Here is a 15,061-nt window from a genome sequence, read left to right on the forward strand (position 1 = left end):
TATTTTGTTACCCAAGACGATGTTGTTGCCATGCTGGAAAAAGAATTGTGTCGTGGCTCTGAAGACTGGAAGTATGCTCCTCAACCCCCTTATCCTTCAAGCATATTGCATTTGTCTTATCTCAAAAATTATGAAACACCCACCTTTACTCTTTTCGATGGGAGAAAAGGCAGCCCAAAAGAGCATGTTAGTCGATTTATCGATGCTCTCGGCCCTCATGCTAGCAATCATAATCTCAGGCTGAGGGAATTTTCCAAAACCCTCACTGATCGTGCATATACTTGGTACACCACCCTAGCTCCTGGTTCCATTCGAAGCTGGGAAGAAATGGCAGGCAAGTTCTGTAGAAAATATTTCCAATATGAGGAAAGGGTGACCATTGCACAGCTGAACAACACTCGTCAAAGGACGGGAGAAAACCTGGTGGATTTTGTTCGTCACTTTCGTGATTTAGCTTTGGAATGCTATGATGAAAAGGATGAAGAGTCATTGGTGGAAATCTGCATAAGCAATATCCTGCCTAAATACAGGGTTTATTTGGAGAACATCAGCATTACTCAATTTTCCAGATTAATTGAAGCTGTAAGGAAAACAAGCAGGTCTGTTAAGACCACCACAAGTCAGAGGAGTTGGAGAGACAAAAAAGACACAACTCAGAGGGATTGACATCAAGCTCTAATGGTGGATGAAAGATATTTGAAGAGGAAGGAACGGTCTGGAACAGTCCCGGCAGTCCCTTGTACTGATGAGGAACTTCATGCTATTCTTGATACATTGTTTGCTGATGGAGTGATCAAGCCCGTGCAACGAGAAAAGCCCCCCACCAGGGAAGATAAGAAAAATCCACGCTACTGCCGTTATCACCAAATAGTGGGACATCCTACCCCTGCCTGTCAAACCTTGCGAAGGATCCTTCACGCAAAGATTGATGAAGGTACTCTCGAGCTCCTATCAAAGAAGCAAGCTATAGATGATGATCCATTGCCAAAACAGCATGGGAAAGGGATATGTTCTGTTGTCACTGGCGTAGGAGATGATGCCATGCATCAGGATAATGGATCTTGGGCATTAAGAAAATATCAAGACCCTATTGACCAACCTTCTTGGCAACAATACTTCAGGGCATACGACTATGACAATCCATGGTTCTTCCATGATGAGTGCAGCTCAACTATGGAGGGCCGAATGAGAACTAGTGGTGGTCAGAGTTTTGTGAACACGATGGATCAGGTCTATCATGTGACTGAGGTAGAAGAAGAGATTGTGGAAACTGATGTGATGCAACGTAGGGCTGGCCATGGTACGGTAACCGACTTTTTTCTTCCATGCCGACTACCGTACCGAATGAGGCGGTAATTCAAAAATTCAAACCACTACCGTCCCGCCAAAATCGGTAACCGCACATTTCGGCTACCGGAAATCCGGTCGGTTATGGCTCGGTTACAGCCCAACCGAAGTGAACAAATGGGCCAAACTAATATTGAAAATTTTCAGCCCAGTTACTCAATCAAACTGTGTTAGGTCCTTTTTTTCTGAGCAGTTATTCAATGGATACCAATTACTCAACTCAGCACCAACAATATATCTTCATCAAGTCTATTTCTCACCTTCTTATAGAGATGTGAGTTGTAGACTTGATGTCCCCTGTCTATTTTAGCCTTTTTCCAGTTCCACATTACAAGAAATCAAGAATACAAGTTTAGAAATCATGTGCAATTCTGATTTCAAAGTCTAAACCTACTTAAATTACATAACTTCATAATAGGAAGTACAAATAAACAAAAATCTGCTTCTGATTCACTGATTTGATGACTTCAATCACGTGACAAAAAACAAGCAGCTCTATCTCTTCAGGCTTCAGCTCCAATAGTTTGCAGCATCCAAATCTTCATACAGCAGTTGTTGTAGAAGAGTTTGCACCTCCCAAATGCAGCGCAGCAGTTGCTTCAAAGTAAAAACACAGAAAACGAATATAAACAGCCAATTATAAGTTGATGCAAATATAAAAAAAAATGCAAGTAAGCTAATACAAGATTAATTTGAACTTGTATACCTTTCTGCAGTTCTTCTAGATCCTTATACAAGGACAGCTCATCCGTTGTTGGTTAGGAATAGAAATTAGGCTGCTCAGCTCTTAACCAATCACTAGTGCAGACTAGTGCCTCAACCATTTGAGGAGTGAGTGAACTCCTAAAGGGATCAACTACCCTTTTTCCCAAGCTAAATGCATTCTCACTTGCCACAGTAGAGCAAGGAATTGCAAAAATGTCTTTTGCAAGCTTCGAAAGAGTAGGATACGCAACTGCATTGACCCTCCACCATTGTGAAACATCAAAGCCTTTTACTAAAGGATTGACATATCTATCTGCAAGGTACTTGTCAACCTCGTTGGATATCATTTCATGTTCATTTTCAAGTCTTTCTTGCATGAGATCAGCAAGTATCTCAGCTTGTCCATCTTCTAAATCATCAAGCTCAAGCCTCTCCATTGCTGCAACACCATCTGATTGGTTTGATTGGCTTAAACCTGCCTCACAGCATCTATACTCATCATACATTCTCAAAAGAATGTTCTTCAAGTCCCTAGTAATGATTTCAATCTTGGCAGGTCTGAGTCCCACCCTTGCAAATGCTTTTTTTTTTATATTGAAGTTTCCAACGAGGGTCTAGGACATTTACAATCACCATGATTTGATTCATGGTTTCAAAGCTGCCCCAATATTTGTCGAATTTGGCTTTCATCCCCACTGCCACTCTCTGCAAAATCTCATCAGAGGGATTACTTGCCTTCTTATCAATCTCTGTTTGAAGGCCGATCATCTCTTTGAACTGCAAGTTTGCAGTCACAGTTTTCCAAGCACTCAATTTGAGTGTTGCCTCGTAAAACTTTTTGAGAAAATGCACAAATGCTTGAGCATTTCTCCAATCTTCCTCTACAGGGGGGCCTGTCCTCTTCCTACATTTGGTATCTTTCTCCTCAAAGTAATGCTGAAACTGAGCATCTTCATCAGCCATCCTACCAAACACTTAATCATATTTTAATGCTGCATCAAGCATTAAATAAGTGCTATTCCACCTAGTGATCACATCTAGGGGAACATTAGCATTCTTATTCAGGTGCTCAAGGACAGAAAACTCCCTAAATTTGTCTAATCGGCTTGAACTTGACCTAATAAACTTGACACAATGCCAAATTGCATCAATCCCATTCTCTAATTCTTTTATTCCGTCCTTGACTATCAAATTGATGATGTGACATGCACATCGAAGGTGCAAAAAGTCCCCATCGAAGCTCAAAGTGTTCATGTTCCTCAGCCTTCTTTTCAGGTATACAACGGCTAGGTCATTTGCACTAGCATTGTCCACTGTGATAGTGAACACCCTATTGATATCCCATTCCCTCAAACACTGCTCCAAAACCCTCCCTATATCTTCCCCTTTGTGACTGGTAATTGAACAAAAGTTTATAATCCTTTTGTGCAACTTCCAGTCGCTGTCCATGAAATGGGCAGTGACCACCATGTAGTTAATGTTCTGAATTGATGTCCAAGTGTCAGTGGTTACACTAACTCTCTTTGCATGCTGAGCAAAGATGGACATCATCTTTCCTTTCTCAGATTGGTACAATTCCCACACTCCCTTGGCCACTAACTTCCTACTTGGTTGAATCCACTGTGGCTGAGCTTCATACAAAAACTCTTTAAACCCAAAACCCTCTACATGCCTAAAGGGAAGTTCATCCCTTATGATCATCTTGTACAGCTTCTCATCTATCCTACCTTGATTAAATTTGTGATATTGTGGAGCCCCGGTTACATTATCCCTACATAATATAGTCTGCCCTTTCTCGATAGGTTTCTCAAATAAAGGGTTAACCTTGCAATTTCTTCCATGTGACCAGCAAGAACTGGTTCCATTCTTTGAACTAGATGCAGGAACTATTGCTTTACAGTAATTACATTGTGCATTATCGGGGTCAGGCTTGCCATCAGGGAGTAAAGGCCTTGTGAAACAGTCCCACACTCGACTCTGTTTCCTACCCTTTGTGGTCTTATCTTGACACCTTCTTTTCGCCAACCCCGCAGTAGCTTCTACTGATTGAGTATCTGGATTTGGTTTTTCAGTTGGGGTTGGAATAGGAACTGAGTTAGGGGTAATGTTTTGTGGAGGTGGTATAGTGTTTTGGTTATTATTTGGGGGAACACCTATTGATTGACAACTTGCAGTAGCCATGTTAGAAGTTATGGAAGGGGATGAACAACAATGACTTCCTAACCTACTTGTAGAAGCCATGGTCTACAATGAAAAAAAAAAATTTGTTCAGTTTTGATGAGTTTTATGTAAGAGACATTTATTCTGTTTTCTATGATGATAACTCCATCTACTTAAATTAAAACCAATAGATGCATTCCATTATTAAATCACAATACTTCTTCGCAATCATGTTCAGTTCATACTTAATTCCATTATTTTCAGACGGTCACAAATTCACAATACATGAATACATATTCACACATACTCTCACAAAGCAGTTCAATACTCAATGTTCAATTCATACACACTTTTTCACATAAAGTCACAGTAATAAGAGTTTTCACAGAAAGTCACAGTAATAAGAGTTGATCGAATGCAAAGTAAAATTTTAGCACCCATAATCACATACTTCTTATACACAAAGTCATAATCAGATACTTATACACCAGGTTATAATCAGATAGTGCATGTATGAAAGAATCAAAACCCATCGAAGCACACACAAGTTTAGTTACCTAATCAAAGACCTCGATCACCTCTCTGCCTCTACATAAACTGATAAACTCTCAACTGAAATCCATGGTCAATACATTGAAGCTTCAAAGGACTTTCCTACCAAAACACATATTAACATATATATTAGATAACCACGATCACTTGCAAACAATCCATTAAAAAAATCAACACAGATTACATTTTTTTTCATACAAATTAGACTAAAAGGAGTAACAAGAGTACAAGACTAAAAGGAGATAGATTTTACCGAATTTTTGTGCTCTGAACCACCACTTCAACACCGTATAAGCCTCTGAGAACAATCAGCTGATCTAGGGTTGGGTCGAAGGATTTGGGGATTTCAAAAATAAAATGATATTGGGTTGAAACTTATGTTGGTGAGGTTCTCATCTTGCGTAAATCACTAGATCATGTTTTTGGGATTCGATTGGGCAAAGTTTTGATACAATTGGGGCTGGATTCAAGAAATTGTGGCTGGGTTCTTAGAGGAAGAGAGAAGAAGAGAGGGTCGAGAGAGAGAGAGGCTGCACAAAGTCACGAACAAATGACCTAACTCGACTGACCCCCTTAGGTTATTGCGTGGTCTCTACTAAGATCCAACGATTGCCATTCATAGATGCTAAAATCAACGGCCTAAAACATAGGTACTATTAAAAATAAATAAATAAAATAATAAAAGTATATATATACGGCTGGTCGGTAATACCGTATATATATAGTTCGACATACCGTTACCAAGCCGGCTACGTATATACGGTTCGGCAGAACCGAACCGGACCTTCGGCTACCACTTTTGTCGGCGCCGACTGCGGCGGTTCGGCCGGTTTCTGTAGCTCCGGCATTTTAAGCCAGCCCTAATGCAATGTACTAAGCCTACTACTGCACAAGTTCTTCAGCAAAACCCCAAGTTCAAGTCACTCTTTGATCAGCTAAAGTATGGGCCCCAAGCTAGGCAAGCTGCTGCTGAAGCCCTGATGGACGTATCTGAAGCATTTGGCCCCCAATGTTTTGCTGCCGGGACTGAGACACAAAGGGGCAGGAGCTTACTAGAAGGTGACAATGCTATTGTGTTTACCGATAAAGATATGGAAGTTTCTTACCCAGATCACCAAAGACCACTCTATTTGGAAGCACAAGTAAATGGTGTATTCATGAGAAGAGCCTTGGTAGACATAGGGTCTTCCTTGAACATTATATCTCTTCAAGTGCACAATGCCGCTGGACTTCCTCTGACTAAAATTGTGAAGGCAAACATGGCAATTACCGGATTTGCAAATGGAAGTGAGCAGGCTGTGGGATACATACTACTAAACCTCAAGGTTGGACCAATTCAGTCTCTTACCAGATTCTATGTTGTTGATGCTGACACTAGTTACCATGCAATGCTGGGACACTCGTGGTTGAACAAGCATAAGCTCGTGCCTTCCACTTACCACCAGTGTGTTAAGGGGAGGATTGGACTCAAGCCTGTCAGGTTGCAAGGAAATCAAGTACTGTTCCACCTGTCAGAAAGTCATCACGCTGAGGCACAATTTTATGATGAATTCATTGACGGAGAAGGAGGCGATCCGTCCAAAACCGCAGGCACTCCTTTACCCTCATGGCTTGACATTCAAGATCTCAGCAACGACGAGCTTGCAATGTTGGTGAGGCAACAAAGCGTCTATGCTCAAGCACAGCAGCCTCAATACTCTCGAGTGGTGCTGCCGGATGGCCGCACCATATATCTCTTATGACTGGATGCGGGGCCTAACCGTTCATTATGGGAAGACCCCAAATCAGCAGGTGCCATGGAGTATGATCAAGTTCAAGATGCAGAAGGGGCTTCCGTGGTACCTGAGAGATTTCCCCTTCAAAAGGCAATGCCGGCGCCAAAGTGTATGCAGGACAGAAGTGCTGCTATGGCAGAAGAAATGGAAGAAGTCAACCTGAGTGATGATCCCACTGTTCAGAAAAATATTTCCATCTCCACCTATTTGTCACCTGAAGAAAGAGGCTGCCTCATCTCTCTATTAAAAGAATATAAAGATGTTTTTGCCTGGAGCTATAAGGAGATGCCGGGATTAGACCCGAATCTGGTGTGTCACACTCTGAATGTACAGTTAGGAGCGAAACCAGTGGTGTAGCCAAGAAGAAATTACCATCCCAATGATGAGCAGCAAATCAAGCAAGAGGTTGAAAAACTCTTAGCCTCTGGTTTCATCAGGCCAATCAAGCACCCTACTTGGCTGGCAAATATTGTTCCTGTAAAGAAAAGGAATGGTCAGATACGAGTTTGTGTTGATTTTAGGGATTTGAATAAAGCATGTCCTAAAGATGAATTCCTATTGCCAAACATGGATGTCCTCATAGATTCAACCTCAGGCCATGGGATGCTATCATTCATGGATGGTTTCAGTGGCTATAACCAAATTAAAATGGCCACCAGAGATGCTGAAAAGACGGCTTTTCGCACACCATATGGAAATTTTTACTATACAGTCATGCCATTTGGCTTAAAGAACGCTGGCGCTACCTATCAAAGGGCAATGACGGCGGCGTTCCATGACATGATGGGAAAAGAAGTGGAGGATTATGTCGACGATCTGGTGGTGAAATCCAAGACTAGAAGCGAGCATTAGGGTACCTTGAGGAAAGTACTACAAAGATGCAGAGAATATAAGCTGAAGATGAATCCAAAAAAATGCGGATTTGGGGTGTCTTCAGCGAAGTTTCTTGGTTTTGTGGTGCATAGTAGAGGCATTGATGTTGATCCCAGCAAGATCCGGGCCATTGCATCTCTTCCACCACCCTCAAGTCAGAAAGAATTGAAGTGTTTCTTGGGAAGATTGTCTTACATAAGACGCTTCATACCTGGTTTAGCTGCTGTTATCCAAGCATTCAGACCTCTGTTGAAAAAAGGGAACAAATTTACGTGGAACGCTGAATGCGAGGAGGCTTATTTGAAGGTTCAGCAGCTCATCACCAAGCTCCCAACCATGAAAGCACCAACTCCAGGCGTCCCCTTAAAAGTGTATTTGGCCTCCACCAATGCAGCAGTGGGAGCATTATTAACACAAGATGGTGAAGCTAGAGAAGAATTTCCTATTTACAATGTGAGCAAGCTTTTGAGAAGAGCTGAATCACCCTACCCTAAGGCAGAAAGGCTTTGTTTAGCACTTGTCTATGCAGCACAAAGGTTACGCCACTATTTTTTGGCTCACAAGCTTCAACTTATGGTGAAGACTGATTTGGTCAGATATTTGCTGACGAAACCAGTGCTGTCAGGGCGGTTGGCAAGATGGCTGCTCCAGTTGTCTGAGTTCGACATTGTATGTACGACACCAAGGGCTATTAAGGGGCAAGCCGTGATCGACATGATCACTCTCTTCCCAGAAGAAGAAGGATTTGATGTTTCTCATGACATACTCGGAGAGTTACCTGGAATGACAGCAGTGGTTGAAGGAGAGGAGCCTTGGACCCTTCACTTCTATGGGTCAGCCACGGCTAATGGAGGAGGAGCTGGAGTTGTACTCGTTGACCCTAAGGGGCATGCCAAACCCCTTTCGTTCAAACTAAACTTCTCATGCACCAATAATGTGGCAGAGTATGAAGCTTTTATTGCTGGGCTCGCAACTGCACATGAATTGAGAGTCAAGAAAATCAAAGTGACCGGGGATTCAAACCTAGTCATTAGCCAATTAAAGGGAGATTTTGCAGTGAAAGAAGCAACCTTGGCACCCTATAGGACTTTGGCAAAAAAGTTGATCAAGAAGTTTGAGCAAATAACTCTTAAGCACATTCCCGGCAACACTAACAGATATGCAGACGCTTTAGCTACCCTTGGTTCCAAGCTTTCATTCACAAGGGAGCAACCCAACATCACTGTAATCCAAAACAACAAGCCATGTGTAAAAGCTATGATTTTCTCAAGCCCATCAAGTGAGAAAGATTGGACAAAGAAGACAGACTCAGAACACTGGGAGACTATAGTTTGATATTTGGAGAGTTGTACAAGTGTCTTCCAGGAGGAGTATTAGCCCGCTGTGTAGATGAAAAAGAAGCTCAGAGGAGATTGCAAGAAGTACATGAGGCCACTTGTGGGGTTGAGCAGGTGGTCAGCTTATACCGGAGGTTGCAACATAGAGCTTATTACTGGCCAGACATGAAGAAACAAGCAGCGGAGATGCAACTCTCATGTTCTAAGTGCTCCTTGACTTTGTCAGAGCAGGAAGGATTTACAGCAGCAATTACTGAAGATTGGAGGTCACCATACTTGAAATACCTCATAAGTAAAACATTGTCGGAAGATCGTAAGCATGCATACAAGGTCAAGAAGACGATGAAAAGGTATTTTGTGGATGGGAGCACGTTGTATAGAAAGGGATTCAATGGTGATCCATTAAGATGCCTTGGGACTACTGAATGTTAACAAGTTCTACAAGAAGTGCATGCTGGGGAATGTGGAGAGCATCAAAGAAGAAAGAAGCTTTACCGCCAGCTGTTAGACTTAGGATACTACTGGCCTAACATGCGTGAAGATGCCTATAACACGGTCCTGAACTGTCATACATGCCAAGCACACGGAAACTTGAGACACAAGCCACCAATGTTGTTACAAGACATGAAAACACCTTGGCCATTCCACACTTGTGGTTGGACTTGGTAGGAACCATTCACCCACCTTCTGGGGGCTTCATATGGATTCTCATAGCAACTGAGTCTTTCACCAAGTGGGTGGAGGCAGTTCCACTTCGTAAGGCCACAGGAGCTGCAATTTCAAACTTCATAAAGGAGAACATCGTTTGCAGATTTGGTATTCCTTACAAAATTGTGTCTGACAATGGAACACCCTTCGTCAATCAAGAAGTAAGCAAAACACTCAAGGGATATGGAATCAAGCACAGGAGATCAACTCCTTATTATCCTCAAGGAAACGGCCAAGCTGAAGCTACAAACAAGACGCTCATCCGGATCTTAAGAAAGATGGTACATGAATACAAGGGAGGATTGAGCACTCATCTACCGGATGCCTTGTGGGCTTATCGCACCTCACCTAGGAGTGCCACCTGTTTTATCGATCTGAAGCAGTTTTACCAGTAAAACTTATGATCTGATGGCTAGAGTGCTAACTGTTAATGATCTGGAATGGGATGATGAATCTTGTGCTAAGTGGAGAACGATGGACCTTGAAGCAGCAGATGAGAGACGAAGACAAGCAGAGGCAAGGGCAGAAGCATATGGGTAAAGAGTGACTAAAGCTTACAACAGAACAGTCAAAGAGAGAAGCTTCAAAGAAGGGGATTTAGTTCTTAGAACCGTTGACTGGGTAAGAAGACAGATGCCTGGCCCTTCTAAGTTTGCAGCTCAGTGGGAAGGACCATTTGTCGTTAAGGAGTCTCACAGCAGTGGTTATTACAGCTTTGTTCATGCTAACAACGATAAGCTGACTGATCCTATCAATGGCAAATGGCTCAAGCCTTACTACTGTTAGACCTTAATACATGAAGGTCCCTATCTTATCATTTAGTTTCCTTTCCAAAAAAATATATATATATACCTCTATCAATCTCTGTAGTCACTTGCAAGACACATCTTCTATTTTATCATTCAGAAGCTTTGGTAAGGTATGTCACCATGATGATACCTAAATCTATATTAAGAAGCTTGCAATGTGAAATGAAGAGGTGTTTCTGAATATATTCACCATTTCCTTACCTCATTTGCCAAAACCGAGATGCTCTAACTGAAGACTTCCGTGAGCCTAAAAAAAAATATAAAAAAAAATAAAAAGGGTCAACGCTAGCCTGAAATCCCAGCAGTAAGGCAATAATACAATTCCGGCAGTAAACAAAAATGCTATTCAAGATTTAGCTCCAACCTTTTCAAAAGAAAAAAAAAAAAAAAAAGAATGACAAGCAAGACATGCAATATCACCAGAACAATCCTTAACAATAAATAAAGATAGGTATTCATACATGCTGCAAAGTTTAGTTCTACTGAGTGAACTTCCATATATAAACGCCCAATTAAAGCAAAAGCTGCATTTATACTACAAAGCAGTATAAACCCAAATCCTAGTATAAATAATGAAAGAAGTGACTGTCATCCTTCCAAGAAGATTCCAGTACACACTCCATAGCAGTCGTAAGAACGTCATGCAAACTGAAATTCAGATCATCTTGAGCCTTGCGCAACTCTCCCTCAAGACGTGCAAGCTCCTTCTTGGTTTGAGAAACCATCTCCTGCAGACCACGAATTTTAACACACTGGTTCTTTGATCCTTCAGACCTCATCATATAACCAAAGAAGTGCTTTGCACCTTGTTTTAAGGAATCCAGCAGGAAGCCAACATTAAGACCTGCCCCCATGAAATCACGACAAGCATCTCTCGAAATAATGAACACTTCTCCATCTTTTATCTAGCAAACTTCCATGCTGTACAACATCATGCCAAGTTCTTTAATCAACTCGCACTTCTTCCTTGAAGTATAGTCTCGATCAATTAAGTTAAAGATATCTCCACCACTATATCTCTCAGCAAATCTAGCCAAGGGACCCGCTAACTCTGAAGGAATTTTCATACCCGCAAAATCAGCGGTGTCTCCGCTCAATACTGGTGCAACATCAGCCATGCCTAGAGCGGACTCCTCTTTAGAAGCAAATCGAATCATAAAGTCGTCCATATGGGTCGCCCACTCACTAGTTGACCCTTTAGCAGGCAAGCTTGGGTCAAGGCTTTGAGTCTCAATGATGGTCATCTTATCAATCCCTGGAGCATGCTTATCATACTCAACCAATAAGGCATGTACTGCCGTGTCATGACCAACCTCGTCATTACTCTTACCAACATCTAAAGGATGATTCTGCTCCTAAAAAAAAGGGGGGGAGGGAATCATAAGAAAAGGAAAATATATGATTCTGCAAAATATTACATGCCTTTCACATTTCACATTATCAAAGGGGCAAAACTCATGTAACAACGGCAGTATCAAATGCAGTGTTATCGCAAACTATGGCGGCTGGAAAAGCATAAATACTTCAATATCATGCTGCATGATTGTAAAAAAAAAAAATATATGTCCTCAATACTCAAACACACTATGCAAGCAAGACAAAGAAATCAAAACAGACACAAAAACAGATGCATGAGTAATGCAACATACCTCAAGAGAAGGAAGTGATTTCCTAATCTGTTACTCCAAGCAAATAACCAGAATCATAGCATTAGGTGCATCTCATTCCAATTTTGCTCTCTTTCATTTCTATTTTGTTACACATGCATTATTTTACCTGAGAACTTGCTTCATTATAACTCATCTTACTTGCAAATTTATTTGTTCACACTATTTAGTTCTCATGATTTTTTGAAACACACTTTATTTCTTTTTCTTTCTCATGAGTACTACTCTTGTTGCTGTTACCGGCAGTAAATAATCTCTCTGAGCTTTCAATTATAAGTTTCCTCCTATTCTTTTCATCACTCTTATGTCATTTTTCACACGATGCTGTAGGTATTTTATCACCATTCTTAACACAAAAGTCATGCTTGCTGCACTACATGACACACACTTCACATAACTAATACAGACGTTATCAATTTATATGTTACATTTCATTTAGTTTTACTTCTGTTAATTGTTTGACTACATGATCTCCTTATTTTGTTTCACGAACAATTTAGAAAACAAACACGATACTTTCACTCTTCAGTTATAGTAACCAAACATTGATTTTGAATCACCAAGCATTTCATTCCTTTCAAATACCCATTTGTTGTTTAGCAAACATAATTATGCATACTACAATACAGATACACACACATCAACCTATTTAACTATCCGATCTCCATGTCATTACTCATTTATCTACTCTTTCATACTATTATCTTAAGCTAAAGATCTGATGAACATGCATGAAAGTGTTCCCAACACAAGGCAGCATGCAGATGAAAGGCCAAAAGCTACAATTCAAAAACACATCAGCACGCTAATGCAAAAAAAAAAAAATCCAAGCTTTTAGTTTCAAATAAACAAGCTACATGATCATTATTTTCACTCCCACTCGGACTATGCTGCAAAGGCTCGAATTCCGCATCAACCTAAGAAGAATATACTTTGTGAGCCAAAAAATCTCCATGCATGTGACAAATACAATAAAGAGGAAAAGGAATAGCTGGGACATACCTGATTGTCATTACTCACACCGCCGTTTTCAATGGCCTGCGAAGAAGCAACATCATCAGATTTACAAAAAAAAAAAAAGAATCTTGGCAATAAGAAAAAAAAAAGAGCAGTAGATGAGCAAAAAGGGATGTTGTGCACTTAGTTACCACCATCACTCATGCCTTCATCTTCGACAACCTACGAAAGAGAAGCAATTTTAGCTCCCTTTGAAAAAAACAAAAGGGGAGAAGTCGTTACAAAAAAAAAAGGGAAGGAAGTAGAAGAAACAACCTGATCATCACCATCTTGATTAATTATATCCATGGGAGGCACTTCAAGCAGATGATCAGATACCTCTTTTGAAAAATTAGTATGGTCCTCTTTAGAAGAATCAGTTGGACCCCCTTGAGAATCCTCTCCGTGATCAGACTCAGACAACTCAAGATAAACTGGAGGACCACGAGGAGAAGGAGAACTCATAGACTTTACACGATTGCTTCGACGAAGAGGGACATCAAAATCTACACCAGCATTCCTCTTCACCCCTTTGTTCACTTCAAAACTTGTAGCATTCGCTTGCTTTGCATGAAAAGTACCACTTGCTCGGGAGGTTGAGGATGTTTTCTTCTTTACCTCCTTGTTCTTTTGAAGCGACATGCTTGGGGGAATCATCAATTTGACTCCATGTTGGGTCGTATGCATAAACTTACCAAAATCCACCTTGGGCTTGAATCACCGAATAGGCTTCTGAGTGTTGTGTTCCTTTGCATTACCCTTATCACCCGCCTTCTTATCACACTTCCTTCCCTCTCCCTTCGCCTTCTTAGCTTCAAAACCCTTTAAATAGCCGACAATCTTTCTAGTACCATCGCTGTACACTTCAGTATAGGTGAGATTATGCTTTTCAGCATAAGTTATAAGTTAGTACAGCCTTGGGGTTAGCCAACCTACTGCTGGTAATAGGTCCCAACTCTAGCTGTGGACTGCCGATTTCCACAAAGAGCCTGAACCTGCACAACACCCCCCCTCCAATAGCAATTATAAGTATGGGAAGCGTTAGCATTTGCAGCATTCCCTGGCAACTGAGATGGGAAGTCCGCAATTCTGCCAGAGAAATCAAGTACACATCTACGCTCCATATGAGAAAATTTTCTGATCTTAGAGTTAAGAGAGCGAGGTGGAGGCGAGGGAACATCTTGAAGGCAACCAAGTTGCCGCATCACTCTATCAGGAGAATAAACAACAGGGAAAATATCCAAGTCTTCCTTATCCTCACTGATGGATGGGATAAAATTTTGGCAAATAGTCAAGTAGAGCTCAACCCGACAGAGAGCTGTAGCACACTGCTCTTCTCTACCAGAAAATGAAAAGGTCTCAAACTCAGAAGGCTGGAGATAGGGCTTGCCAGATGAAATTATTTACATCATCCAACATGCTCAAGGCAAACACTATCTTATCTTGTCTCCTTTTGAACCAGCGACACAACAGAGGAAGTACCAGCGGCAAATATTCAGTCTGTGCTTGCTTGCTGCCTTCCTTGTCATTGTTGTACAATTCTAAGGATAGACTCATGGTCAAGGGCTCCACCTTTAGTCCTTTGAACCATTCCCAGATAAATAATTGCAGAAAGGTGGTAGAAACCAATGTAGTAACTCCAAACCGACCAACACTCTCCAACTCGTCAACAACGATGTAGTCAAGCAAACGATAGACATGACCAAGAAACATTGGTCCCAAAGGAAATCTACTGCCGGCTGCTATTGCAATTGCCAAGGGAAACACGCGCTCTTCAATATACTCATAAGAGAACTCAATGAAGACAAATTTCGTTAGCCACAGAGATAGCATTGCTTCCAGACAGCAACCAGAATTGAAGCCTTTACCTGGGACAAACACCCCATTTTCAGTAACACCCAAAAAATGCTTCACCCAATTTGAAAAACTGCGCTTACATCCTTTGACACTGGAGGCCCCTTCTACAAGAACCTGCAATTTCTCTGAGTCAAAATCAAAACCAATGGGGTTGACTGAACCGGTAATGGGAAGCCTCATAATGTTGAAGACATCCTCCAAAGTAGGGGTAAACTCTCCCCACTCGCAAACAAAGGTATGTGTGTGAGGATTCCACCTTCGAACTACATGATGAA

General features: G+C 41.3%; 2 protein-coding genes across 2 annotated transcripts; one reads left to right on the plus strand and one right to left on the minus strand.

Annotated features, from left to right (window-relative positions):
* Window positions 1-7,439: 7,439 nt before the first annotated feature.
* On the plus strand, window positions 7,440-9,181 carry LOC112177497. The gene is made up of 2 exons (XM_024315789.1): window positions 7,440-8,691; window positions 8,778-9,181. Exons 1-2 carry the CDS (start codon window positions 7,440-7,442, stop codon window positions 9,179-9,181), a joined length of 1,656 nt encoding a protein of 551 aa, XP_024171557.1.
* Window positions 9,182-12,833: 3,652 nt separating this feature from the next.
* Window positions 12,834-13,617, minus strand: LOC121050506. Its single transcript, XM_040510639.1, has 3 exons — window positions 13,206-13,617; window positions 12,936-13,112; window positions 12,834-12,850 (listed from the first exon to the last, which is right to left on the minus strand). The coding sequence occupies exons 1-2, from the start codon at window positions 13,614-13,616 to the stop codon at window positions 13,074-13,076; spliced, it is 450 nt and encodes a 149-aa protein (XP_040366573.1). The 5' UTR covers window position 13,617; the 3' UTR covers window positions 12,834-12,850; window positions 12,936-13,073.
* Window positions 13,618-15,061: the final 1,444 nt, after the last annotated feature.

This window comes from Rosa chinensis, chromosome 7 (genome assembly GCF_002994745.2).
Source record: "Rosa chinensis cultivar Old Blush chromosome 7, RchiOBHm-V2, whole genome shotgun sequence".
Classification (NCBI taxonomy): domain Eukaryota; kingdom Viridiplantae; phylum Streptophyta; class Magnoliopsida; order Rosales; family Rosaceae; genus Rosa; species Rosa chinensis.

What these genes read in the sequence shown, in the direction of transcription:
- LOC121050506 (XM_040510639.1), bottom strand. Translation starts at nt 13,616, where the DNA reads ATGCATACGACCCAACATGGAGTCAAATTGATGATTCCCCCAAGCATG. An exon ending in ATCAAGATGGTGATGATCAG is followed by an intron (nt 13,113 to 13,205) that starts GTTGTTTCTTCT and finishes TCTCTTTCGTAG; the next exon opens with GTTGTCGAAGATGAAGGCAT.
- LOC112177497 (XM_024315789.1), top strand. Translation starts at nt 7,440, where the DNA reads ATGAATCCAAAAAAATGCGGATTTGGGGTGTCTTCAGCGAAGTTTCTT. An exon ending in GATTTTCTCAAGCCCATCAA is followed by an intron (nt 8,692 to 8,777) that starts GTGAGAAAGATT and finishes AGTGTCTTCCAG; the next exon opens with GAGGAGTATTAGCCCGCTGT.